Source organism: Furipterus horrens, unplaced genomic scaffold (genome assembly GCF_987537825.1).
Source record: "Furipterus horrens unplaced genomic scaffold, mFurHor1.1.pri manual_scaffold_4, whole genome shotgun sequence".
In the NCBI taxonomy this organism is placed as follows: domain Eukaryota; kingdom Metazoa; phylum Chordata; class Mammalia; order Chiroptera; family Furipteridae; genus Furipterus; species Furipterus horrens.
In genome coordinates, this window is record NW_028327174.1 from 163,630,218 (window position 1) to 163,658,215 (window position 27,998).

Here is a 27,998-nt window from a genome sequence, read left to right on the forward strand (position 1 = left end):
TTTTTACATTTCGATAGGCATTGATCCATTCACTATATTTTTATGTTCATTATTTGGTTTGTTTTGGGTTGTTTTCACTTCTCTTTGTCTTCCCTTTGCCGTGCTATAATAAGTTTTAAATAAAAAATAGAAAAGTTATCATTTGTATTTTAAATCTGTGCCGTTCCTGAGCATGACGTCCATTCACGATGCTGTGCAAGTGCCGCCACCACTATCTAGTTGCGGGATGCTCCATCACCCCAAAGGGAAACCCTGCACTGAACTACTCACTCCCCACTCCTCCTGTCCCTGCCAATCCTTGATCTGCTCTCTGTCCCGGTTCCTTGACCTGGTCTGAAAGTTGCCTATCAATGGAATCTTACACTAGGTGCCTCTTTGAGTCCACTCACATATTTTGTTTTTATCTGAAATACCAGTTAGAGTATCTCAAAGGGAAATCTCAGATGGATTAGTGATCATAGGTTTAAGAAAAATAAAGCCCCCTTAGTAAGTGTGTCAGTATCTTGGTGTAGAGACCACCGTGCTAAGTGTAACCCCACGGCCAAAGCCAGTCAGGACTATTCCAAAAAATTCAACAGTATGGAAGACTCCCAAGCTCCCTTTACCAGGCCAGCATTACCCTAATACTAAAACTACATAATGACACTACAAAAAAAGAAAATTATAGGCCAACATCCCTTATGAACACTTATGCAAAAACCCTTATTAACATATTGGTAAACTGAATCAGCAATACATTCAAAAGATCATACAATGTCATCTAGTGAGACAAGGTTGTCGCAATATCTGCAAATCAATTAATGTAATACACCACATAAACAAAATCAACTGTAAAAATTATGTGATCATATCAATAGATGCCAAAAGAACAGTTTACAAAACCTAGTACCTATTTGTGATAAGAACTCTCAGCAAAGTGGAAAAAGAGGGAACATACCTCAACATAATAAAGGCCACATACGACAAACCCACAGCCAGTGTCATATTCAATGGGGAAAAACTAAAAGCATTTTCCTTAAGATCATGAACAAGACAGGGATGTATGCTTTTACTACTCACACTCAAGGTAGCACCGGAAGTCCTGGCCACAGCAATCAGACAAGAAGAGGAAATAAAAGACATCCAAATTGAGAAGCAACGGTAAGCTGTATTTTGAAAGGAAAAAAAAAACAAAAAAAACTTTTAGTGGAACTAATTTTCCAGTGTGTGCTGTAAGTCCCTCCCTGTTCCTATGAGAACTGGAGGTGCTCACACCTCAACTGAAGCCTAGTGATAATAGCTGTTAAGTAAGCACTGAGAGGGAGTTATACATGAGCACCACAACTTAGAGCACATAGTGAACTCTCTATGACTCCCACTTGAGAAACTTAAAATACAAGGGGCAGCCTAAGGTAACCCATAGCATCAGAAAGGAAGGATTCATTTAGGAGGTGGGTGTACTCTGCTGACATTAGATCAAAAGACCAGGTTTCAACAAACCAAACACTGTCTTAGAAAGAACCCAAAACAACTAACTGGAGGGGAGATAAGATTTCATCTGAAAAGAAACTAAACACAAGAGGTCTCCAGATATTGATGTACTCACCAAAGACCACAAGCAACATTTCAAAAAAGAGAAGGTAGTCCTTTCTCTTTTACCATATAGAGAATTTGAAACAGAATACTGCTAGTCAAGAAACAAAGACTCTGTTCTCTTATATTTTCTTTGTTAAACCTCTTCCTCTCTACATGAACCTTGGACATGTCAGAGACCGTGGTTACCAATGCGGGAGAGAAGGGATAAAGGGTAAGTTAGGAACATACAGAAGGAAAGGTGAGGACAAATAAAAAGTTCTAAAATAGTACAATGAACATCCAAATATCCATCGCCAGAGGGCGAAGGAGGAGGAATAGCTTGGTAGATTTGTGTGGGCTGGTGTTGGAAGTAGAGATGGAAGTTTTGCGTCCATTTCATCGGTCACACTTCATTCACATGGCACTATCTGAAGGCAAGGAAGGCTGAGAGATGTAATCCCTGGCTGGCTGCCTCAATTTAGGTGTAATTCTAGACTGTGAAAGGGGAGCAGAATGTGTGCTATTCGGCCAGCTGTATCTCCACATTGGTTTTGTTTTCTTAACAATTAGATCTCATGCATCCAAGTTATTCATGTGTGTGTGATTTAAGTTAAAAATCTAGGGATTCAAAATCTTGGTTATTTCCCTGAATCAGATATGTTATTATTGAGCTGGGACTGTTTGGAGGTCTAAAGTGACTTATATTACTTTACTAACTGAGAGATTAAAACACAAACAACAAAATGTGGTGTCAACCTGGGATTTCATCAAGGAACAAAGGCAGAACTGACCTCATAAAGAGAGTTTAAACAGGCAATAAGGGAAAAGAGAAAAACTGTTTTTCCTATATATCTGATAAGTCCCATAATTTGTGCCTTAATATTTTAGAAACATATGTAATCTTTTATTTTAAATTTAGCATGGGCCGGATTTACCCTCTAGTGCTTCTACATTCAGAATAATTAAAAGGAACAAATCAGCACACACCATTTCCACTAATTAAAACTTTTTAATGTGTAGTAATAAAATGAAAAGATAAAAGGCAGATTTGATTAAGCAAAAGTGATAGGTATAGGGTAGTGATTTTCAAGCTTTTGCATCTCATTTCACATATAAACTAATTACTAAAATTCTGTGGCACACCAAGAAATATACCTTTTGCTGATCTGATGAAAACATAGGTATAATTTTAATTCACTCACACCAGACAGTTATTGTTTTGTTGGCTGTTGTCATTTTTTATTTGACAGTCTAAGGGAAAAGAGGTCAGTGCTCCTGAGTAAATAGTCAGGTATTGCATTGTTTAAAATTTTTGTGGTACAGTAGTTGAAAGTTACTGGTACAGGGGGAAGTGCCTTGTTTTTTATTTCAGTGTTTGGTAGTTAGATGTTCAGCTCTTTGTCTGTGTTGCTTGAGCTAAGCGAGATGAGGATACAGCATGACCAATCACAGTTGATTATTCCCTCCAGTAGGGTGTCTCTATCATATTTAAGATATATCAACTCTCAAAACAGTCTATGTCTTGAAATCTGTTTGTGTTATAAAACTAGCCAAAAATTTGTATAGCGTTCCATGGTAAGAAAATATTTACTGCAAATATCAATTTCAAATTATCTGTTGGCTTTTAAGCTCTAGCTAACATGATACAAAGAACATTTTCTATGCAATATTTAAAATACCTGTCTATATTTTATTGTAACATTTGTAAAATGCTGACTCTGCTGAAGACAGAGGCAAGCATATACCTAAAGTATACATGAAGGAATTAAATTAGGTACTAACTATGGCTGTAAATAATCACTGGCCAGGATTACTTGATGAATTATTGTTGCAACCCCAGTGAAAATACAATGAAACAAAAAAAGGTATGATTTCAAACCCATATGTCCGCTGGGTTCCCTACTAGAGTTTTACATTGGTATAAGGTAATAAACTAAATTCAAGTCTTTTGTTCACTCGGGAGCCATAAGACATTGGCTACAAAGGCACTGCCCCTGTCGTGGAATTTTGTTTTCATTGCATTGAATTGCATTGCATTGAATAGTATCTGTACAGTATTCAGTTTGCTTCTTCCCACAGAAACGTCCAGCTCTTTCCTCCGGACTCTTCACGCTGTGCAGAGGAAGGGCAAGTTCCTCCTTTCTTTCAGCCACCCTGTATGGCCAGGATTCTTCACACATAACTTTCTTTCACTTTCTCATCCTTCAGGAAAGATGTGAGAACTGCGACATCCACTACTGTCTGGTTTTTGTTTAATGACAGGTCCTTTAAGTGGTCATCATCACTTTGGTCCTTGGCAAAGTTCACAAATACCTGTCAAGAGAAAGAAAGATAGACCTTTATAGAGACCCCCTTGATTTTATCCTTAACTGTGTTTTCTTTTTTAAAAAAATTTATTTGTTTTTAGAGAGAGGGGAAGGGAGGGAGAAAGGGAGAGAAACATCAACGTACGAGAGAGACATCAATCCGATGTCCCTCGCACACCCCCAAGTGGGGACCTGGCCCACAACCCAGGCATGTACCCTGACTGGGAACCATGTCGGCGACCTGTCGGTTCGCAGGCCGACGCTCAATCCACTGAACCGCACCTGCCAGGGCTAGTTGTGTTCTTCCCTATGGGAATATTAGGTCAGGTACGAAAATATAAGAGTGCATAAAAAGATTAACTAGAAAACTGTGTGAGAGGGAAATACTTGAAAAAGCATTAACCACTTAAAAACTAAAAACTATATACTGACCCCCAAATCACCAACTGCTCAATCATCTATTTACTTTAGCTTATATAGGTTTGATTATGTAAGCCAAAGAAGGACAAAAGCTAACATTTACTGAATACCTACTAACTGCCAAGATCCATTTGCTGTTATTTATTAAATAGGATAAGGCACCTGGCAAAATGTCTGGTCCATGGTAGGTAGTCAATAAATGGTAGTTGTTAAGAGTGTTATTACAGTCTATTCTCATAATAACCGTATAAAATAGGGAGCATCATCTCCCTTCTCAGATTCAGAGAGGGTTCATAAAAAGCACAGCTAGTAGGAGATGGAGAATTCAAGCTCAGATAATCTACACTGCTCTGGGGTCCACAGTGGGGTGAGGAAGGGATCAGGACTCTGCACACTAGAACGTAAGTCTATTTCTGACCCTCACAGCGCTTACTTGGTCAAGTGTTGTCTGAGAAACAGAGTAGTCCTCTATGTGGAGTCGCTTTTTGTTCTGGGAGAGGATGCTGAATATCCTGGCCAGGGAAGACAATGAGGACGGGAGCTGGTACTGCAGCATGTTCCGGTGCTTCTCCTTGAGGACGCTTCCTGGAAAGGCGAGTCCAAAGAACTCCTGGACAGGCTTCAGGTCAGGGCTGGACCCTGCTATTCGTACAACTATTGTGTAACCGTCTCCTAACCTAAAAGCGAAAAAATAAAGTCCACATGGAAGATCCTCGGGAAACTTCTCAAAAGAGTAAAGAAGAGAGGTCCCTGGTCCCGGACAGGCCCAGCATGGAGCCTCAGAGGGAAGGAACTCGGTCTCATTTGCTGAACACCTGCTCTCTGAGGCGCCATGCTGAGGGCCTCAGACACATGATATCACTGAATCCTCGCCGGAACCTGTGAAGCCCGACAGGTGTTCCAGAGGAACTGAAGTCCAGGGACTTACTTAGTCACTTGTCCATGGAACAGAGCTCATAAGGGGTAGGGCCAGGGTGTGGACCCATCTCTGTTGGACTCCAAAGTCTATGTTCTGACCATACGGGCAAGTATCAAGTTTTCCATTTCATCTATATAACAACGCTGAAGGTAAATATTCCTTAGGAAATGGACTCTCAGAAAGGGGAAGGGATTTGCCCAAAGCCACACAACCAGTGAAAGGTAGACAGAATTGGAATGCAGCTCTGTTTGACTTCCAAGCCCTCATTCTTACTGCTATACCATTTTGTTCAGTTTATTTCCCTTTATATTAGAGCCGCTGTTTATATACTCAATAAACAAACAAACAGATAACACAAGCTTTCTCAGTAGGGGCCATCCCAAAGAAATGATCTTTGTTACCTGTTTTTCAGATGTTGGACGCTACCAAGACACCTGAACTTCCCGTTGACCATAATTGCCATCCTAGTGCAAAGAGCTTCACATTCTTCCATGCTGTGGGAAAACAGAATGAGGTTTAAGCTTTAGAGAGAGGCTCCTGTAACCATTAGATCATCACCACAACATCCGACATTTCAAAGAAACATTCCCAGCTTCCTAAGGTATCACCACAACGTGTTACAAACACACAAAGATACGGTGATAACACTGTTCACTGCTATGCTGTTTACAGTCAGGACAAAACTGGAAACAATCCAAATGTCTACAAAAGGTAGAACTACTCAATAAATTTGGAATGTATTCTAATAGATTACTATCCAGCTATAAGAAATGATGACTGACTTGGAATAATGTTCATGATATACTGCTAAACAACAAAAAAAAAAAGCAGTATTCCACTAAGCTTGCGTTTTTGTTCATAAATCACACACAGAGACACACACACTTGTATACATAGATTTGCATAAGAAAAAAGCACACATATTATTGCCCAATGATAGTAACAGTTATTTACAAGTGATGCAATGCAGGTGACTATAATTATTTTTCTCTTTGCCTGTTTGTATTTTCTAACTTTTATACAATGGCCATTTATGTCAATTAGAAATTTTAACATCACACCCTGTAGAAGCCAAGCCAGGTCTTTCCTACTGACCTGTGAGATGTAAGCACTACTGATCTTCCCTCCTTGACAATACTGAGGGCACAATTCCACAGGAATCGACGGGCTTTGGGATCCATGCCAGTGGTTGGCTCATCCTGTAATTAGAAGAAAATAAATCCTATTATTTGATGAAGAAAAAAGAAACCACATCAAAGACAGATTTGGTTTTAGATGCAGAAGCATATCTGAAATAGCCTAAGTTTTAACTCAACCATTATAGTCCTTCATTGATGGACCAAAGAACCAGACCTTACATACAAGAACAAGTTCACTTTTATAAAAATCTCACTGAAGCAGGAAACTCAACTTACATTTTTATGAATTAAATTTCTCCAAAAAAAAAAAAAAAAAAAAAAAAAGAAAAGGAAGGGGGAAACAAGTCATTTAGTTTCAAACATCTTTTCATGACTGACAAGCATCTACTAAAAATTCTTTTGGGCTGAAATCTCTATGGAGGTCAGTATAGGGTTTTGGCAAAATTCCATCTCTCCTTTTTTTCTTTTTGCTCACTCCAGCTTAGCCTGTTTTATTGTACTTGCTAGTCTTAAACAAACTCCAGATCCAAATGGCCTGGCTAACATTAAAGCCTCAACCCCAGGCTTCTTCCTGTAATAACTTCAGTGCTCTTCCCCAGAGAAAAGGGTCAAGGGCCTCTGGCCCATCTAATCTTCTGTTTTCCATCTGCATGTGAGGAACTATGGCCCAGGTGCTACCTCGGGGATCTCGAAGCCGGGTCCACCCTCCCCGTTTTCAGGGATGAACACATAGACAGTAAAAAAGAATGTCTCAGAGAAAAGCCAAAGCACACACCCAGCCTCGGCACACTTGTCAGGGTTCTCCATGCCAGAGAAACGAGGCTCCTGTCACATCTCCCTTTCGGAGCCTCAGAGGGCGTGGAAGAACCACCCCGGGGTGTGTCAGGGAGAGGCCAAGGGGGCTTCCTTCTGGTTCTCTGTGACTGCTCTGCGGTTTCTGGTGAGCAGAGGGGTGCTTGTCATTGGCATGCAAGTCATGCAACATCACTGGACGTACAGTTTAGAAAACTGCTGTTTTCCATTCAGGCCAGAATAGTTTCCCATTTACAGACACACTCACCAGAAACACCACAGGAAGCCCGCCAATCAGAGCCATGGCTGTCGAAAGCTTGCGCTTGTTACCTCCACTATAGTTACCAGCATATTTTTCTCCATACTTCACAAGTCCCAACTTCCGAATTGCCCATTCGCCGACCTAGAGCAATGAGAAGCGACCTGACGTTCATCTGGTTTGGTAACATTCTCATGCTTTCTTATACTCACACAGGAAAATTCTTTCACTGAATAAGAGCAGAGTCTCTAATCACGACTTGACAAGTGCCACAGAGTCAAACGCAGGGAGAATGGCACCTCCTCTCTGCCCTCCAGCGTGTGCCTGCCCACTGCTCCCCACTCCACCAGCACCCTGGAGTCCCACCCTGAAAGTGAGGGCAAAGAGCCAGCATTTCACATTGCTGCATCGATGAAGAAAAACAGCCTGAAGCCAGTGGTCATGTGAAAGTCAAAGCCATAAGGTATACTGTCAGGACGCCAAATGAGGCAGGCCAGCTTGCTGGTGCCCACAGTACCTTGCCCACTTCTTTCTCTGGGACTCCTCTCAAGAGGGCAAAGAACTCCACGTGTTCCCTCCCGGTCATCAGCTCTGTGATGGCATCAAATTGAGGGCTATAACCCATGTTTTGATGAACTTCATGGATGTTTGATAAGATACTGCAAAGAAAAACTAAACTGGTCAGGTTTGGGGCATTCAGAGATACTCTGATCTGACAATCTTGCCTAATGTTCCTACAAAGTCTACTTGTATGCGACAAAGTACCAGTGAGCAAGCTTGCTGTAGGAATAGCCTTTCTGCCCCAGAATGCCAGCCCCTCCTGGCAGTCAGGGTTCCTGCCTCTATCCTGCCCAGTCTTTGCATCTGGTCACCACAACACTTCAATCTGTAAGCTCAGTCCCATTTTAGAATTCCTGAGTCCATCCCAAGCACAGCACCATCTTTACCAATAACCTCAGTCATACAACTCTGAGGCTGTAACACTCACTTCTATCCCAGATGTGACTCTGTGGTCCAGTCATATGCACCAAGTGCCTGGCTGTTCCAAAGTCTCCTTCAGGGCCATTCAGATCCAGAGGAGGCCCAGCAATTCTGGGTGTGACCTCCCTCTGCACTTTGCTGCCCATCGGCCACAGAGTGTTCCAACCTCCCCACCCCCAGTCCTGCTAAACATCCAGCTGAGGCACCCTCCTGGTTTTTAAGGTCATAGGAAAAATAAACCTATAAACACAATTTTACATATATACTGGTGGGGTGGCTTTTAAGAATCCCTGATGTGGGAGAAGCTCAGAGTCCACATCCAATCTGAAAGATGCACAACAGCCACCACTGCCGGACAGCCCTGAGTTTTGGCCCTTCAGCAGTATTTGCTCCTCTCTGCATATCTAATGAGTGCTTCTAGATCCACCAGAATTATGACTGAGGCGCCCACGGACACGTCCTGCCCCTCACAGCTACACTGCCCAAGCGAACTCTTATAACCTTAGTTTGGGCCACTTACTGCCTTCGTGGGTACATGCCCCAGGAGCCTGGCACCTGGGGAAGCAGGTTTGTGCCTTAGGCCTGCTCTTCTAGACTTCTCGTAAACCTCCTTCACACTGCTGCAGAAAAAACTGCTTAGAGGCACAGGAGGAGACCCATAAATATATTACGTTCCTTATTCTCCTCAATTTTATAGGCCAGTAGCCCCCTCTGCCATTCCAGCCATTATTCCACTGTGAGTCATCGTCCATCCGTGGCTTGTGAAACATATGTATTGGGTCATACTAGTATTTTTTAACAACACAGTGTAGAGAGTAGAATAAGAAATATCAGAATGCCCTAAGAGTAGTAGAAGTAGGCATTGTTTTACACAACTTTATTATATGCTCATTTATGTCTCTGTCTTTACTGGGTTTAGATGTAAAAGCTATTTGCTACTATGGGTCATGGTCAGAAAAGTGCAAAAGCTGCTGCCTTGTACCATTGCTTACAGGTCTTTAAAGGGAAGCTGTATCCCTGGTGATCGGATTGCTTAGTGACCTGTGCATCTTCGGATAGTAGCCTCATACATTGATACAAGCTTCAGAGAGGGCAGCTTGGCAAGTGCACAGTCTTTACCTTGTAGGGATTTTCCCTGAGGAGATAATCATAGAGAGTACGGGCCATACTTACATAGTGAAAAACAGAAACTAGCAAATGTCCAACAACAAGAAATTTTCTTTTTTTTAATTTTTTTATTTTGGTTTTTCAATTACAGTTGTCCCCTTTTCCCCCAATTTCTCTCCCCCACCCAATCCACCCCCTCTCCCACAATCATATCCCTCCCCGTTGTCCATGTCCATGAGTCTTTCATGCAGGCTCTTTAATTAAACCCTTCCCTTACTTATCCCCCTTCTCTCCCTCTCCCCTCCCCCCTATTGACTGCTATTCTGCTCTTTGTTCTATTTAGTTCCTTTGTTTGTGTTGTTCTTTAGTTTCCTGTATTAGGTGATATCATATGGTATTTTTCTTTCTTTGCCTGGCTTATTTCACTAAGCATAATTCTCTCTAGTTCCATCCATGTTGTTGCAAATGGCAGGAGTTCCTTCTTTCTTTCTGCTACATAGTATTCCATTGTGTAAATGTACCACAGTTTTTTGATCCACTCATCTACAGATGGGCACTTAGGCTGTTTCCAGCACTTAGCTATTGTAAACAGTGCTGCAATGAACATAGGGGTGCATAAGTTCTTTTGAATTGGGGTTTCAAGATTCTTCGGGTATAATCCTAGTAGTGGAGTCATTGGTTCAAAAGGCAGTTCCATTTTTAATCTTTTGAGGTAATTCCATACTGTTCTCCATAGTGGCTGCACCAGTCTGCATTCCCACCAACAGTGCAGTAGGGTTCCCGTTTCTCCACATCCTCGCCAGCACTAACAACAAGAAATTGACAAAAGAAACTATAATATAGGAAACAGGGGAATTTTACGCAAAATATAAAATTCTACATCTTAGAATATGTACCCTTTGGGGAAATAGTCATAATATATTCATTAACAATGAAAACTAATTTTAAAAATATAGATACTGTATAATTCAATTTTAAAATACATTTATATGTGTATATAAAATAAATTTGGGGTGATGAGATGTTTTAAACTGGATTGCGGCGATGGTTGCAAAACTGCAAATTTACTAAACATCACAAATTGTGTTCTTAAAACAAAAAAAAAAATGTATGATATGTAAATTATACCTGAATAAAGCTGTTATAGAACAGAATGAAACTGAAAGGAAATGTAAGTAGTGGTCATCTCTAGCCAGTGCGGTTATGGATGATTCTGATTTTCTTCTTTACACTTTATTGTACTTTACCATTTTTAGATGTGATCATTATAAAAAGCAATATATTTAAATAAGTAATAAAAGTCTTTGTAGCAAAATACAGACCACTTTTTTTTCCCACCTGTTTTTGTTAAGGAAAGCATCTCCTCTGGTCACAGTGGTGTCTCCAGTTAACATCTTGAAAGTTGATGACTTCCCAGCCCCGTTGACTCCCAGGAGCCCAAAGCACTGAAAAGAATGAGGTAAGTGGTTTAAGCAAAGTATGAAAAATCTGAATATAAATGACCATTATGAAATAGTCACCTCAGCTTAGTTTTTATATAACACGATCCAAAAACATCATTCTCAAATATCAATGAAGAGTCAAATATTTTCTTGGTCTTAAGGAATCACATAGGCATTTAAACAGGTAGTTAATGATGAATGGAATCATTTTAAGTGTGGGTGTATTTTGTAATATTATCAAGTCCTTAAGCTGAGGCCAAAGCTACTGAGTGAAAAGCAGTAATGAAGGCCAACTGGTCAAATTTCATTATCTAAGCTGGCTAAAGGGCATAAAAGAACACAAACATGAATAAGAAAAGAGAAAACCTAATTTTAAAAATCTATTTGAATTTCATCATCATCTTGAGCAGACCACAAAATCACATGTTGGGCATGCATATTCTTCTTCTGTCTGAGATTATCCAAAATCATTCTCTTGACATATGGGTTCCACATCCCTCTCAATGACTGATTGCTTCACATAGACACAAACAGAGAAGCCTTTAAAAGCCACTTTTATCCCCTTACAAATACTGTGGTTTGACTGGGTAGAGACAGTGAATTAATAGGGACAAATACAATGTAGGCAAAGTGCCTTTACCTCGCCAGGAGGAATACCAACACAAATCCGGTCAACAGCAGGCTTCCTCTTCCTTCTGTATATCTGCAACAAACAAAATGCAAAAATTCGTGAGCCACAGCAATTCACAGCTATCCCAGGCAACTATGGAAAAGGGAATTGTAGCCCAAACACATCACGAGATAACACTAATCAATAAGATTAAGTCACATATTAGATGTGCTAAGCAAGAGCCTTGGTTTTTGGTCGGTTTCTGTGGCAACCAACTTCGGAATGACTCTGAAGCTCAAAATGTAAAAGTGAATTTCTTTTTATTTTTAAATCTAATATCAACCTTTTACAAAACATATTGGTTGTTAATGTCTACAAAATTTTTAATTTACCTGATATATATAGTATAGATGTTTAAAAATTAAATTATACAGGGTAAAAACATTGCAAATACTGTACACATTACAGAAAAGTGAATTGTTGGTATTCTGGCACTTAGAGGGGCTGAAACAGACCCTCCTCCTGAGCAACGGAGACAGATTAGCCTTCTGGACTATGAACCTCAAATCAACCATTTAGTCTCCCTACTTAGCTTTGACTAGGTATACAATATTAGAATGTTTTAGTATTTAATATATAAATGTAAGGGTGAAAAACAAATATACTCAAGAATGAGAATTCACATTACAAAAGTACTCTCAGTAGGACTTCTTTAATGAAGAAATGCCCATGGTATATTTTTAAATAAAATTAAATTGACAAAGCTTGGCGTAGATGCACATTCTGAGACACATGCTCCTTTCATTAAGCAAGTCAGCAAAATGCTAGTTTCCAACATATAAATCAGAAAAAATTTAAGACACATTATCACAGCCTATATTCATTTCCTCACCTTAGTCAGCTCCTTGATTTCCAAGATGTCATTCTGTCCTCCACCATCAAGAATTCTCTGTCTTTCCCGCCTGACATCTTCATCCTCATCATTCAGAGGAGGAAGCTTTGCCTTTACAGGTCTTAGGGGAAAAAATGTAAGAAAAGTCAACCTGTGAAGCTGTTTTTCAAGAGAAAGATCATTTCTAAAGCAGTCCTATAAAACCTACTCTCCACAGTGTCCGGGACTGGCAGTGTTGGGGCCTGGGGAAGTCCCCATTAGGAATACAGTTTGGTTATCTGTTTTGAGTTCAATTCGGTCCCCATGTCATTGACAAGTATGTCCACGTGCTTCTCTGTGACCCTCAAGCAGGTGCTTCATGAGTTCTGAGAAAAAGCTCACCTGGGCCTGATGAAGAATCTGTACTGGATCAAAACAGTGATGAGGAAGAACACCACCCCTTCCACAGCCATGGAGAGAGGTTTCGTCCCACCAAGTCCCAAGAGAGTGGTGAAACAAAGCGATTCTCCCCTGGTAGAAACAATGCAGAGATCTGGTCAGAATAGGAGCACCAAAGACTATAGCCCTTCCTCAAGTTCAGGCTCAAATGCCCTTCTCTTCCTAGAAACACCAATGGCCGTCACCCATGACAAGGAGAAAAAATGTAAGGGAATGACCACTCTCCAAGTCTGACTAGGGTAAGATTTTGGGGAAATACACTGTGACTCAGTATCAATCAGAATGTCAGAGCCAATGTGTATTAGATCTATGATGTCATCTAAGATATGTAATGTCTCCTTTTTATGAGATGCCAAAATCCTTTGTAAAAAAGGCAACAATCCAGGGTAAATTTTCGTGTCAGTTATTTCAACAAATTATAAGTTTCACTAAGATTAGAGGCCACTCTAAAAACATGCCCCTTCAGTAGCATGTAATGTAACCTAGAAACACAATCAAATCACCTAGTTCTATGTAAATATTCCTTTAAATTCCTTATTCATCTCCTTTGTACCTCCAAATTTAAAAAAAAAAAAAAAAAAAAAAAAAAGATCTCTGCTCTATGTCCCTTAAAGAGCAATGCCCGTCTAATTTATATGAGCCAGGGTATAGAGTAGTAATGTAGCCACAGGAAAAATACTTCTGAAGGCTATAAAGGTAGAAAGAGCTGCAGTAAATTAACTTTTTATAGACTATATAGAAGATAATATACAGCCACATCTACAGACCCATGATTTTCCTAATGAGCCCAAGTTTGCATCTTTCCTACTGATTCTCTGGCCTGTGTCTAATTATCAAAGCTATGTTTTGACTTTTGCAATGACCTTGACTATCCTAACCAGGGGCATTCAGCACTAAATTCAAGCTAAAGACAACGTTTTCCTTTCCTCCAAAACTGCCCTCTTACTTTTCTCAGTGCTGTCACAGGCCCAAATGGTTGGGTCACAAGACCCGTGCTACCAACAGCTACGTTATCATTAGCCCTATCAGTGGGGGGAAGACCTGGGCCCAGTCACCAGCCCCTTTGCAAAACAAAGGCCAGGTTGGCAAGGCCCATGCAAACTGCCATCTCTACCAGAACACCCTCTGACCACTGTGTCACTCACCAAACCTTTCCAAGGCATCAGCCATGGCCTGGTTTTTCACCATGTCAATGAGCCCCCGTCCCAGGCAAAAATGCGGGAAGATCAAGAACACAGACTTCAGAATATCATTGATGTTACTCAGCTTCTAAAAAAAATAAATAAACAAGACAGAGGGAGACTGAATGTCCATGGTTGACACTAAAAATGTTATCAAAGTCTGAGGTATGGAAGTGGAGGAAAAAATTGGATACCCCGCGGTCAAGCTGAACCTTTGAATTCAGATATCAATAAACAGCAGCAGCCACAGCTAATGATATATAACATAATAAAAATTTTGCTCTTTAGAAACTTTGGAATAATACTATGAATATGGAGAAATAGGAGGGAAGTTTACAAACACGGTTATGTTTAACCACAAGCAAACCCATCGCAATATTTGCTTAGCATTTTAAAAGTATATTGCTCATGTCTGGGTCAGTATTTCAGTTTCAGGATTTTGTAAAAATTTAAGTAATTCTTCTTAAATATGTCAAGCCAACAGTAGCCAAATATCCAACAACTGATGAAGTTGCTGGATGCTGGATGCACTGTGCAGGGCACAGGTTAGCAAAGGTGAGTAAGTAACAGTTCCTCTTCAGAGGAGGACGTTACGCACACAGGCAATGACTACACAGCTGGGTATGTGCCGTATGGAGGCAGGAACTGAGGGCTCTGGGGGCCCAGGGAAAAGGGAGAGCTCCTCCCAGAGGGCAGGAAAGGAAAGCTTCCCATTTGGGCTCAGTCTTGAAGGGTCAGACACCAGCAGACCCTGTGACAGAGGAAGGGCACTTGAAGCCAGGCATGTGGGAGTTTGGTGGGTTTAAGGGATGACTCAGCTGAAGATTACAGCCCCTCGGGAAAGGAAGGGTACGGTAGGAACAGGCCAGGAAAGGTTGTGCACCTCTAGAAGGCCTTATGTGTTAAGGTGTTCGGACAAAAGCAATGACAGCAGGAAAGGACAGGGACCCTTGTTAAAGAGATCTGCAACTGGAAGAACTGACAAGGTAACCAATTGAGTGTTGGAAATAAACAGAAGCAACGTGCGTAAGATGGCTCAGCTGCTGCCAGCTTGAGGGGCTGAGTGGATGGGAATGCATCCAGGAAAGCGTGACAGGGAAGGCAGGAGAAATGTTAGGTTCTAAGGAGAAAGACAATTAGGACATACCGGGTCTGGGGTATCTGTAAGTTATCAGAACAGAGCTATGCACCACGCAAGTGAGAAGGTGAGACTAAAGCTCACGGGAATGAATGGTGCCACCCAGAGATAGCATCAGAAGTGGGAGGCAAAGACGGCAGATGAAAAAATATTGGGAAAGCAATATTGAAACAGAAAGGAGTAAGAAAGAACTTGTCCAAGGAAATAGAAAGGTTTGATCGGGGACATATAAGGAAGAGAAGGAAGAAGGTACTACACAAGCCAAGGAAGAGAGAATATGAAAAAGGACAGAGTGGTGGGGGGTGTCAGTCCCACAGACAGGCGGCACAAGGTCATGATCAAACACTGTCCTCGCTGATGCTCCTCCCAGCAGGAGCTGCTCTTCCCGCAGCACTCACGTTGTCGGTGAAGAGCTCCAGCACAAACGTGGCCATGCTGCCGTTGGTTCCAATGAAGAGGTTCATGCTGGTCAGGACCACGTAGGCGGTGCTGGGGATCTTGAACACGAAGGAGGCGGGGTACATGAGAGGCGTGATCGACCACCTGGTGAGGCACAAGGACAAATGTCCACCGGGTGTCCCCTGCCTTCTCTCTGACATGGGGCGCTACGTGCCTCACCCACCGACATCACCACCCAGAGGTGCCTTACCCATACAGCAGAAGGAGGGGGGCTAGCACAGGCAGGTTGGTGGAGGACACATAGGACTTCTGCTGGAAGCAGATGAAGATGATAATGACCAGCGTGGCAGGGACCACATAGTTGCACTAAAAGTGAAACAAGGAAACCAAGTTCACCCCTATGTCAAAGACACAACACCTCCCAAGTCTTCACCATCATTGGACAAGGGCAGGTAGACATATTGGTGAGTACCTTTGAATTAATGAAGCCACATAAAGTATTAATCAATATACTGGACAATACATTTTGACAAGCGTTTTTACCCTTGGCTGATTTTATAAACTGAATGCCCTTTCTGTCTTTCCAACAGCTGAGCCACAGTGTCACGCTCAGTAAACTTGCTGAACAATGGATTCCCGCTAAGAGACATTTTGATTTCACAGACAGCAAATAAGCTTCCATTATTCTTCCCAAAGATGACCGTGTCTGTTTCATTGTGAATGCTATATTACAGTCTGCCCAAGTTCAATCTCATGTGTAATCTATTCATGAGGTAAATGCTTATAACATGAATGTTAGATCTGTTTCATCACACTGAGAATAATTTGAAAGTCTGTCCAGACAGAGTGTCAAGAATTAAAAGGCACAAATAGGGAGCATTTGAGATCTTGCTCCACAGCATATGTCATCAGTCTGGCTCAAATAAAGTCTTAAAAAAATTCTCTAAAACAATAAATTTTTTAAAAATGCACAAGTGAAGCCCTGACCATGAGACAGTGATGAGAGTTCATTGCTGGCAGAACGAAGCACAGACAGGGAAGGGACAGTGCATTTGTCAGCTGTAAGAAGAATTTGCAGCTTCAGCCTCGGGGCGCTGCTTCAGTCTCATTCTGCTCAATGTGTTTATCAACAACTTAGAAGAAGACATGCTTATAGCAAACTTCAGAGGCTCTAAAGCATGGGAGGGACAGACATTGCAAAGGAACATAAGTGACATTCCTTTGTTAGGGACTTGATCTTCCATCTCTGAATCTCCTGTGCCTGGCAGAATCGCACACAAAGGGAGTATGTGTTTACTGAATAAAATAATTATTGAATCAAGATAAAAGCAAATGGACACTAACAAAATGCAGTTTAAGAGGGGTAAATATATGGCCTGTGAGCCAAGTGTCGCTGGTTCGATTCCCAGTCAGGGCACATGACTAGGTTGCACGTCAGGTCCCCACTTGGGGGCGCAAGTGAGAGGCAATCACACAGTGATGTTTCTATCCCTCTCTTTCTCCTTTCCCCTCTCTCTAGAAATAAATAAATAATAATTTAATTAATTAATTATAAAAAAAGAGGGGTAAATATAACATTTAGGCTCAAAAAAGTCAGCTGCATTAGTAAAGAGTGAAAGAGACCCATTTAACAATACCTGTCAAAGAGAGGTTTCAGTTCACTACCAAATTGTCAACAAGACAGTGCTACTTCCAAAATGTACTGCCCCTAGGCTAATAGAAGGATAGGATAAAGATCAACTCCCTCTAGACTGGTACCCATTCAGACCATAATCATTCAGACTACAGCCTGGACCACAAGGTTAATTCTGGGTATTGCTCTTCAAAAGGGCTATTAAGAATACGGGCCTGGCCATACAAAGGCAATCAGATCCAAAGAGTGGCAGGTCTGAGAGGTTTGCTTTAATCAGCACAGACATAATGATCATCATCGTCGTCGTCGTCATCATCATCATCATCATCATCAGATCATCATTCATATGTGTACTATGCTTTAGAGATTACAAAATGTGTTCTCATATAGCACCTTATCTAGGAAGACTTAGGTTCAATGAAAGTTGCCTTTAAATATCAGAGGGGCTATCCAGTGGGAGAAGAATTAAATTTGCTCTGTATGGCTTACAATTAATGGAATACACAGGGAGATATACTTCAGCTCCACTTTATAAAAATTAGAACTTTGGGGTTCTTTGAAGCCCTCCATATTGGTCTGAACAAAAGCAATACTTTGCAGCTGGCACGAAAAGTTATTTGCAATTGATGAATAAGCTTCCGGTAAAATGTATAGAGTTTTCAAACGAATGATGGATTTCCCTGTGAGACAAAGAACAGCCTGACTCTGGAGGTTAAAACCTATCAGACAAGCCTAAATCTTCCACTTCAACGTTTCTTTGAAACATTTCCCATGAGGAAATTAGGTGGTGGTGGTAGTATTAATTGCAGTCAGTGTGGACAGATTTTTTTCTCTCTGGTGTGAGATCAGCTCTGAACTTAACACCATGTTTGGGGATGTGGATGCATACAACTGCCTCTGTCTCTTCCTTTCATTCACCTTCAGACTAGTGAGAACACTTTGACACGAGCCAGGGCCTCTTTCATCCCATCCACGGACCTGAGGGAAATGTCTACAGCAGCAGCAGACTGGTGTTCTTACCATGTCCCAGACAAAGTTGGACAGCCAGTAGATGACAGGCTTCACTCCGCTGATGAACTGCAGGTGCTTTGCCTTACTGACCCACTCCTGGATCAGAAACACAACAAAGCTGGCCGGAACGAAGGACATGGCAAAGATAACAAAGATGGACACAAGGACATCCACTGATGTGGTCATCCTGAAAAAAAAAAAAAAAAAAAAAAAAAGAGGCAGTGAGGATATGAGGGTCCCCTGATACAACTGAAGACTCAGGAGGAGACACATGCACACACACACACACACACATGTCTGAAGCATGGCCCAAGGAAAAATAACCTGGTCACCAAATATATTTTTTCAGGGTTAAAGATTATTATATTCAAGTTAAAAACAAAACAAAACAAAAAAATACTCAAATCTGACCATTCAAATGCAAAACTAATTCAACTGAGGTTATAAGGAGTCCACTGTCCAATGAAACTACTCAGAGACGTCCAAGAGTGGCCTAATGGCATTCTCTTTGTTCCACTATTCATGACCTTGTGAGAGCAATAAGTTGCAAATTTTCACAAAAAGGACTAGTGTAACTTGAAAACTAAATAAAGCTGAAATACTAGTATGAAACTATTCAAATAAGTTCATTCCTGGCTGTAAATAAATTTGAAAACACCAGCGGGTGGCATATCAATCTAACACATATGCTCTAACATGTCTATCAGATGGTTATAAGAAGAACAGTCTTGTAAGCCCAATAAACAATGTTTAATATAAACTATATATATATATATATATATATATATATAAATATTATATAAGTTTGGTATAAAGATCCCAGTGACATATATTGATATTTTATATAAGTTAAGCAAAAATAATGACTGTGCCATGCCCCATACATAGAAAGGGACCCAATGTGTGTTGAATGCCAACTATATACCAAGTGCTATACTTGGCAATTTACGTGAATTGCCTTGTTTAACATCATACATCTAGAAAGTTTAGAAACCAGATTCAAACCCAGATGTTCAGGATTCCAAAGGCTATAGAATATCCAAGGGCTATATACATTTGGCCTATTTCCTATTGGCTTTAACTTGTCACACACGCACACATACACACACAATTCAGGCCTTCAAAACACAAGCTGATAAAAGTATCTTTCACCAAGTTTAAAACCAGTGGTATAAAAACAAGTGAAACTGATTTTTTATTAAACACTGTATTGGCGGTGAGTTAAAATATTTTTAGGATTTTATTAGCAATTTAACTTACCTTATACAAATTCCCTAAATGTCATGGTTTTTACATGTACGAGTCATTTATCTTATGCACTTTAATCCCTGCCAGCCAATTCGTAAAGCAGAAGTCGTCTATCCTGAGCTGGGACCAACCCAGACACACCACAAAGTAAGTGTTTCCCCAGCTGCTACTCTACCACCAGCTTCACGGTTCCTTCCCCCATACTCTCTTCCGCCCCCACCTGCCCTGTTCAGACATAGCTGCACTCACTTACAGAGCCACTTCCGAGAGCTGCTGCTTGGTGAGATTCAGGGGGTGATTGAAAGCAGTAATCCCATACTGGCTAGGGTTCGCTCCTTTCTGTAGGTTGGTGCGCAAAATGGCATTGTTGATGACATTCAAGAAAGAGCTGATAGCATGCCACCCCTTGTTATTGAACCACACCTGAAAGAAAACATACCAAGTATAAGATAATGCTTCCAAACCCTGCTCCTGGAGGCAGGTGCACACACACACACACAAAAAAAAACATGCCGGTCACACACCACAACAAAACATTATGGTCAGAGAACATGGCAAAATGATCACAGCACTGAGGGTGTGCGGAGCACCAAGGCCAGGCAAGGTGCCAGCTACCTTATCTCTTTACGGTACTCATTACCTCTTCCAGTGATTCACCTAATCTTCACCCCAGCTTTGAGAGAGCCATGATTACTCTCTGTTTTAGAGATTAAGAAACTGAGACTTAGAAGATTCAGTAATTTGGCCCAAGTCACAATAGTTCACCTGGTATGTCTGGTGGCAGAACGAATTCTCATAATCATTGTACTGTAGGTCCTCCCTGGCAAACCTACGAGACTGCTCTCTCTGTCACGACTGCCCCGTCAGGGCCATCCTGAGCTGGTAAGTACTTCAGGGAACATAACGATTATTATTCATCAAGAAGTGACTGGAACAACGGGCTTTACCTTGACGTTGTTTTTTGTATCCAGTCCTGTCATGAACCTGCCCAAGCTGCTGAGGAATCGATCTGAAGAGCTGTCCTGTGAACAACAGAAACCTGCCTCAGTTGAAATGGCTCCTAAGAACAACACAGCCACCTTGGGGAGGGCCCCACACCTACCTTGTTCATTAAAATGAAATTTGAAGCCACTGAGAAACAAGAGACCAGAAATCTAACGCACTGATGTTGCTATGGGTCACAAGTCTTAAAGGAATCACAGGCAAGCCCTGTGATTCAGAGTCCCAAGACACCGATGTCTCTCTAAAACTGGTTGGTGAGGATTCTTCAAAATGCTCCCCTGGCGTCATCCTAAGACCCAAGACTACACTCAACGTGCAGACACGTCAGACTCATGGGGTCGGTGCCTCCAAAGCAGAGATACAGACTCAGAATATCACTGCTGTCTATGATCCCAGCATCCAATTCTTACTCAAAAATATGAAATTACAGATACAGAGAAATGGTGAATGTTTATTGGGTCCTAAAACCTGATGAAAACTTAAAAGAAAATGATTCATTTCTTGTTTAACCAGTGATTGTTTTAGAAAAGCAAGCTTGATGCTGAGTTTATTTACCTACTGGCTAAATTCATAAATTTAAGTTAGTGTGAGAGATTTTTAATCTCTGGATTTGTTTTTGATCTACACTTTCAGAGAGGAAATGGTCACTGAGTCGTAGCGCAGTCTTAGCCGGCACAATACACTAAGAGCTGGTGACGACTTTGTACTCGTAAGTCTCAAACCGTAAGGTATTAGGTGACCAGATTTACCTGCCAACGGCTCCCATGCACCAGCAACCCTGAGCCCATTTCTGACATGTCTTGGGATAGATACTGTACCTTGGCCAGATTCAAGATTTCCTTTATTTTCCTGATGGCATCATTAACTTCTTGACTTGGAGGAAGTGACTGAGAATTGCTGGCACCCAGGGAAAACCCGCCGTACCTAGAGGAACAGCCTGACATTAAAACACAGATAGCACAGTGCACATCACTCATTAACAGACGCCACTTGTGTGTATTTTATTTGAAGCAGGACTGAAGTTAGACTCAAGGAAAGTTACAACTTGACATTCTCTAACGAATTTGACAACCTCTATCTTTACCCTTATGGCTCCTGCCCAAGTAGGAAGGATCTGGGCCTGATTATAGACGGAAATAATGGTTATTCATATCGAAGAAGTGCCTCCCACCCTGGTGGCTCAGGCCTGAACTTGCGCCTCAAGGTATTCAAACAGGAAGTCAGGACAAGCAGTGAGGGACACTCACTGACCAGAGAGGCTAGAGGAGCCTTGACTCTTTCCTGGCATAAGGACAACTCTGGGAGCCCTAGTCTGCTCTGCTAAGAGTTCTGTGGGTTCTGAACCTCGGGAAAAAGGCAAAGAGTGGAAAGCAGTGTCAAAGAAACAAGTCATGAGGCGGCCAGATACGTTGTCCCATTTTTCATAAGGTGTTAATTAGCTTCAAGGATTCTTCCTTTTTTTCTTCCCTGGTCCCACCCGTTCCTTCAAAACCCAGAGGGGTAAGTGAGTTGAAGCAGAGTGAAAATAAATGGTTTTGATGCCCCTTATTTCATCGAAGAGGACCCCGGGAAATCTGATGTGGGGGCATAGTCTAGTTAGCATATGTATGCCTTTCACAACATAGTGCTTCCCATTAAGTCGCTAGAGACTCATAAGAAACTTCTGAGTCTGCGTGAGGAAATCAGGCAGGATGACAAAGTTTCAGATGCCTCTGAAGTGGCAGCTTGGCACTGAGCAGAAACATTAAGGGCAATACAGTCCCAACACTAACGACTTCCCAGAATCCCAAGACACCGGCATCAAAATCATCCTCCTGAACTACAGGAGTCCAGGGAAAGCAAAGGAAAGCACAGAAAGAGGCCACTTACCTAAATTCATTCACCCAGATCTTGTTCTTCAAGCTGCAGGAGCCAAAGGCAAACCAAAAGTCAGTTCAAAGAAACACTGACCCTATGCCTGATGATACAAAGGAAGTAACTATCTACCTGAGGATACAACAAAGCGGCAGAAATAAAGCTATGATCAGGCTGGTGGTTATAGCCCTAATCGGCATGCTGTTTCTGCTCCCATTCTTAAAAACTTAGGTATATGAAAACCATGCCTTGGATTAAACCAATTCAGAAACCAACTTATTGACAAAGATGTGATCAAAGTAGAAACTTTTGAAATTCAAAGTAATACATCAATTACGGATGCCATATGAAGAGTTTATGCCTCTTTCTTTTCCAACTCACAGTAACTGTTATTTAAAGTCATTGAGAACTCTCAAGAAGCCCAAATAACCAGATCAATGGGAAGGAAACCAGAGCGAACATTTTCTGAGCATCAACTAAGTACTCAACATTATGCCAATGCCCAGGGAACTACATGGCTCTTCCAAGGCTCCACAACCATCCCTGCGAGGTACTCATGTATGTTATTCATGCAGTCCTCACAACAAACCCATAAGAGCAACATTACTTTCACATTTTACATGAACTAAGGCTTTAAAAGGATAACAGGCTACCCCTGGTCAAAGAGCTAGTAAGTGGCAGAATTAGTATTTGAATCCAGATTTATTTTCATTCTGGACCCAGGCAGACTCAACCTTGAAGCTGAATGTTCATAATAGTTCTCATCTTGTCATCAGGTCAAAATATGATGTCTCCCCCACCACTCAGCCTACTATTTTTAGGACTCACATTCCTCTGATCAGCAATGAGAAAGCAAAGACCAAGTTTAGTGAATAATGACCTTTTGGCTATGATCTGCACATAAGTCTTCACCAGGTAATCTGAAATGTTTCTTCCTGTCAAGTTCTGAAGGGTGTCCTCAGTGTTCTGCTTTCTCTGTTGTCACAGAAAATCCAAGCACATGTGTTTTTATGGACCAGAATTGAGACAAAAAGCAAATCATGAACTATACTGACACATGTCCCTCAAGCATGTACCACAGTGTGACCAGACCCTACTCACAAGGCCCAGGCACCAGCAAGCCAACCACCAAAGCCCAATTCATTCTGCCCTTGGCTCTGGCCATATACTTATGCCAAGCCAAGAAGTTCCCCAGGGAATTATTCTGGACAACTCAACAACAGTCTATAAAATATGGTTCTCCACAATAGGTTTTTAGGGAGTAGTATCATGGACTATGCCTAGTGAATTCTTTTGTTCAATGGTTATACTGATGAATAGATTAGCTATTATTTTAAAGAGAGAGAAACAGAGCTGCTCAAGTTCGCACACCCACTTAAAGTTGCTTGTCCTCGCCCTGCAACCTGGATGCTGACGAAGCAGCAGAGAGCTATCACAGGCAAGCCTCATCCTAAAATTGTTCTCAGAAAAGAATGACTCAGAACCACATCACACACTCACTCTCAGAGACAGTCGGCGTTGGTAAAATGCAGAACTGTCATGGGCCAGCTTCTCTAATTCGGACGTGAGGAAATAGGCCCAGGGACTCAAAGTGGCCTATACCAGGTGACCAGCACACCGGTGGCAGAGCCTGGGATAGAGATGGATCTGTCACGGTCTGTCCTTGACACCACCACTTTGGGAAAGACCACAGTGTGTCTTCCATGGCCCACTGATCCAGAATGTTGCATTCTGGTTTGAACTCGAGTAACCTAGGCTGACTTTTCAAAATAAAGAAACAGGCTAAGCTCCCTCAGATATTAGGAACAACGTGGTTTAAGTTCTATCCCCTCAAAACTCACGTGTTTTTCCCTATGAAAAGAATTAAGATCAAGACTAAAAGACACCCTCCTGATATGTCATCCATCCCTTCTTCCCTAGCCCACCCTGCACCCCATCTGCTCTGTTACCTTGTGAGGGACTCACCTGTGGAGGAGGAAGCCCGCCAGCCCCCAGGGGACACACGGGCAGCATCTTCTTGATTTTGTCGTTGCTACACTCACAGGCGGGTGAGGGGTTCTCCATCGTCCAGTTCCCATTCTGGAAGAGGTCCATAATGGTCTGGGGAACTGGGGCAGTGGTCCACTCCTCCTCCCCAACCAAGCGGGGCATGTCTCTGCAAAAGGTGACAGCAAGGGTAGGGTCACCCAAGAGAGCCTGGCCTTTCCTGTTGCCTCAGGAGTGCAGGATCCACCAATAACTGCAGATAAGCTTCCCTCTCTCCCCATCTGACTATTTGATCTCTCCATAGACTTGTAAGCTGCAAACTCACTTCACAGATAAGAACAATGGACTGCAAAGAGGGCCTAACTGCTTGTGGACCAAACTGCAGTCGATCCAACCCACCAACATTCGATCACTCACCCATGTGTTCTCTCCAAACTATTCATCGAGCATCAACTCTAATACCAGACATTCTTCTGCATATTTGAAAGTCTAGAGTGAACAAGATAAAGTCCCTGCCTTCATGGAGTTTGTGTTCCTATCAAAGAGGTAGGTAACAACTAAGTAATATAATCTTAAGATGGCCAAAAATGTAGCAAGATACAGGGGAAGTGACTGGTAAGAAAGGAGCCACTGAAAGATGCTATACTTTGCTATACTTTGGCCAAAATATAACCAATGAGGGAGAACAGCCAGGCAGACATTTAGAGGGAAAGAACATTACAAGCAGAAGCAACAGGAAGTGCAGGTGCAAAGGCCCTGAGTTTTCTGTCTAAGGGACAAAGGAACACAGTGTGGCTGGAATGTGATGAGCTGTGAAGAAGAGAAGGCAGGAGCCAGATGACATCGGCCTGGGAAGGAGTCTCAATGTTATGCTCAATGTGCAGATAGTCTGGTAGAGAATGTCAAGATTCACCTATGTCTCAAAGCAAGGAGAGAACTTGGGTTGAATGGGGGTGAGAGCGATTGGTACATGAAGAGCTAGGTTGTGTGCAAGCCCCTGGTGACAACAGACAAAGCCTTTATGCCTAACTTGAGCCCTGAATTACTGTGAGATCATCCAGTCACTTGCCTTCTTGGGCCTATTTTCTCCTCCAGTAAAATGAAAGTATAGAATGACTTGTTTCAACAAGTCATATTTCAACAAGCCATTTCTAGGATCTCTTCCAGCTCCAAAATTCTACAATTTAAAGCACAGCCAGAGTCTTTAAATTATTCTTAGAGCAAATGAACAGTTCTGGGGCTGGCTCCCTAGTTCTCTGTCAAGTGCCCCCAATGAAATGGAAACTTCTAGGACACAGTGCTCTCCTAAATCTCACATTCTAAACCGTTCACACAATGATGGGCTGAGACCAAGGTCAATGCCACAGGGAAATGTTCCGGTCAAACATCCCTTCGTGTCGCTACTTTCTGAAAATCCTGAAAGTTTCCAGAGTGGGGCCCTAACATCAGACTGCCCCGACCCACGTTCAGTGGTGCTCGGCCCCAAGGCTAGGGCCCCTCCGATGCCAGGGTCCTGCCTCCTTTGTCTCCGTAGGTGAGATCTCAATTGAGACCCAGCTCCAACCAGTCCTTGCTAGGCTGACATTAACCTAGGCGTCCACACTGTCCAGCTGGCAGGTGAGGAATCCATCTAAGTCTATTATCACCTCATCTCATTCTTCTGTGTTGCCTGCAAAACTTCCAAGTGGGATCTCCTCAAAAGTCTTATAAAATCCAGACAGGATGTCTCCTTGTCCTTCTCCACTTTAGTCATCTTATTCTTTAGGAGTTGATATTAGCTGCTAGGATTTACTACCCATTAAATAGTAAGTACTAACAAACACTTAGTAAGTATCCACTTAATAAGACATAACAAGTACATAATAGCTATCCATTCAGAAACGTGCTCCACCGCCTGGCGTACACAGGTATCATGCTCACTGGTCTGGGAGTCTGGCAGGGTATCTTCCCTTTAAAACCTGGAGTTTGTTAGCCCTTCCCCAGTGTGGCCGCACTTTCCCACACTCTCCTTAACTCTTCAGTTGGTGGTTAACAACCTCAACTGCAATTTCTACCTGAGCCTGGAAATGTGGACCCCCTTCCACCATCACCGGACTCTCCCACGAGCTCACCTCGCTCCATGTCCGTACTCACTAAAACCTCTGGATAGACCTTTCCCGCATACCTACTTTGTCTACAGGTATTTAACTGGATTTATTTATACACTGCCTACTCTTTTTTTTTTTTTTTAAGAATCTTGAAGGAGAATACAGTAAAACTATGTAACTCTAAAAGAAGAAAATGTTTACTTTTATAAAGACAAACTACGTCATCTTTTCAGGCTATTAAAGAAGCTGATAAGCAAAATTGCAAATTATATATAAGGCAGCCTATCTCTGCATGGAGGAAGAGGAATTGGGGAGTGGGAAGGGAGAAGGGAAAAACATTTGATCAGTAAGTATGAAGTGCTATTTAAATTAAACATTAATTTCTAAAATAGTAAACAAGCATCTATAGTCATTTGCTTTGCTATAGTCTCCTAGATTGTTACTTTTGTTCCTAGATGGTCTTATTAAATTACTCTATCATCTTTTTAAATATAAAAAAATTCTTCAAAGGGCAAATAATGGCAGTCACAGTGTGGCACACCACTGATAAATGCAGTGCAGTAGAGACCAAAGCCGGCGACAAGCACAGAAGGCAGTGTGGAGGGTGCCGGAGCTGAAGTGGCACTCACGGGATTGGGTTTCCTTCCATACACCGCGTCCCGAAGCCCGGCTCGCCGGTGAGGGCGTTCAAGAGTTCCTGGGTGCCCCTGTCCTCAGGCGCATCGTTACTGGGGTACACAAGAGGCAGCCAGCTCAGCACATCATTGAAAACATAAATTTGAAGGAAGAAAAGTGTCTTAAAAATAAATACTTTATTAAGTACTTCCTGTGGGCCAAGCTCAAAACAGCAGTGAATAACACAGAGCCCGCCCACACAGAGCTCAGACTCAGGCCATATATTTGGTATCACAGTAACACACAGCTGTGTAAATAAGTTATATGTACAGAAAAGTGTGTGTGTGTGTGCGCGCGCATGCATGCACGTGTATACACATAATTATACATAATGACATACATATTTTAACATGAAGTAAATGAATTCATTAAGGATAAGAATTTCAAAAATACTTTCACATTACCCACTGGGCACAGACAACCAGGAGATTATTCTAGGGAAGGGCAGGAAGACTCTATTGGCTGCCTGTTCACATGACAACTGGGACACAGACAATAATAAGCTCAGGTTACAAACACAAAGCAAGCCCACCTTCCACAACCCTGGGCAACACGGGTCAACACCTGGGAAAGGAAAGAATAAAGTAAACCTGCAATACAATAAAAAATACTGTGAGAAAGAAAAAAGAAGTGAAGTCACTACTCTTGTCTAAGGAGACGCTTGGGGTAGGGGACGCAGGCAGCGAGTGACCTCACAATACTGAGCTACACTGAGCAGTGACCTCACAACACTGAGCTACACTGAGCAGTGACCTCACAACACTGAGCTACACTGAGCAGCGACCTCAGCTCCTGAAGACAGAGCCCAGCGGAACTTGGAACCCTGGTAACCGGGCAGCGCAGCCGCACTCTAAAAGTGCCCCTACCTGGCTCATTTGCTGGAGATTTGGACACCCGACGACATGTTTTCGTGTTGTCTTCCCGT

General features: G+C 42.1%; 1 protein-coding gene across 1 annotated transcript; it reads right to left on the minus strand.

Annotated features, from left to right (window-relative positions):
* Positions 1–3,726: 3,726 nt before the first annotated feature.
* LOC150013210 (phospholipid-transporting ATPase ABCA1-like) lies at positions 3,727–27,948 on the minus strand. The gene is given in 23 exon segments (XM_090275229.1): positions 3,727–3,867; positions 4,714–4,957; positions 5,601–5,693; positions 6,295–6,398; positions 7,399–7,533; positions 7,907–8,048; positions 10,816–10,922; positions 11,560–11,622; positions 12,422–12,542; positions 12,803–12,878; positions 12,881–12,931; positions 14,005–14,128; positions 15,577–15,721; positions 15,828–15,943; positions 18,231–18,408; positions 19,723–19,892; positions 20,417–20,491; positions 21,290–21,395; positions 22,341–22,373; positions 23,206–23,300; positions 24,291–24,480; positions 27,028–27,224; positions 27,940–27,948. Coding segments are annotated over 23 exon segments (2,715 nt in total).
* Between the last annotated feature and the right edge of the window lie 50 nt (positions 27,949–27,998).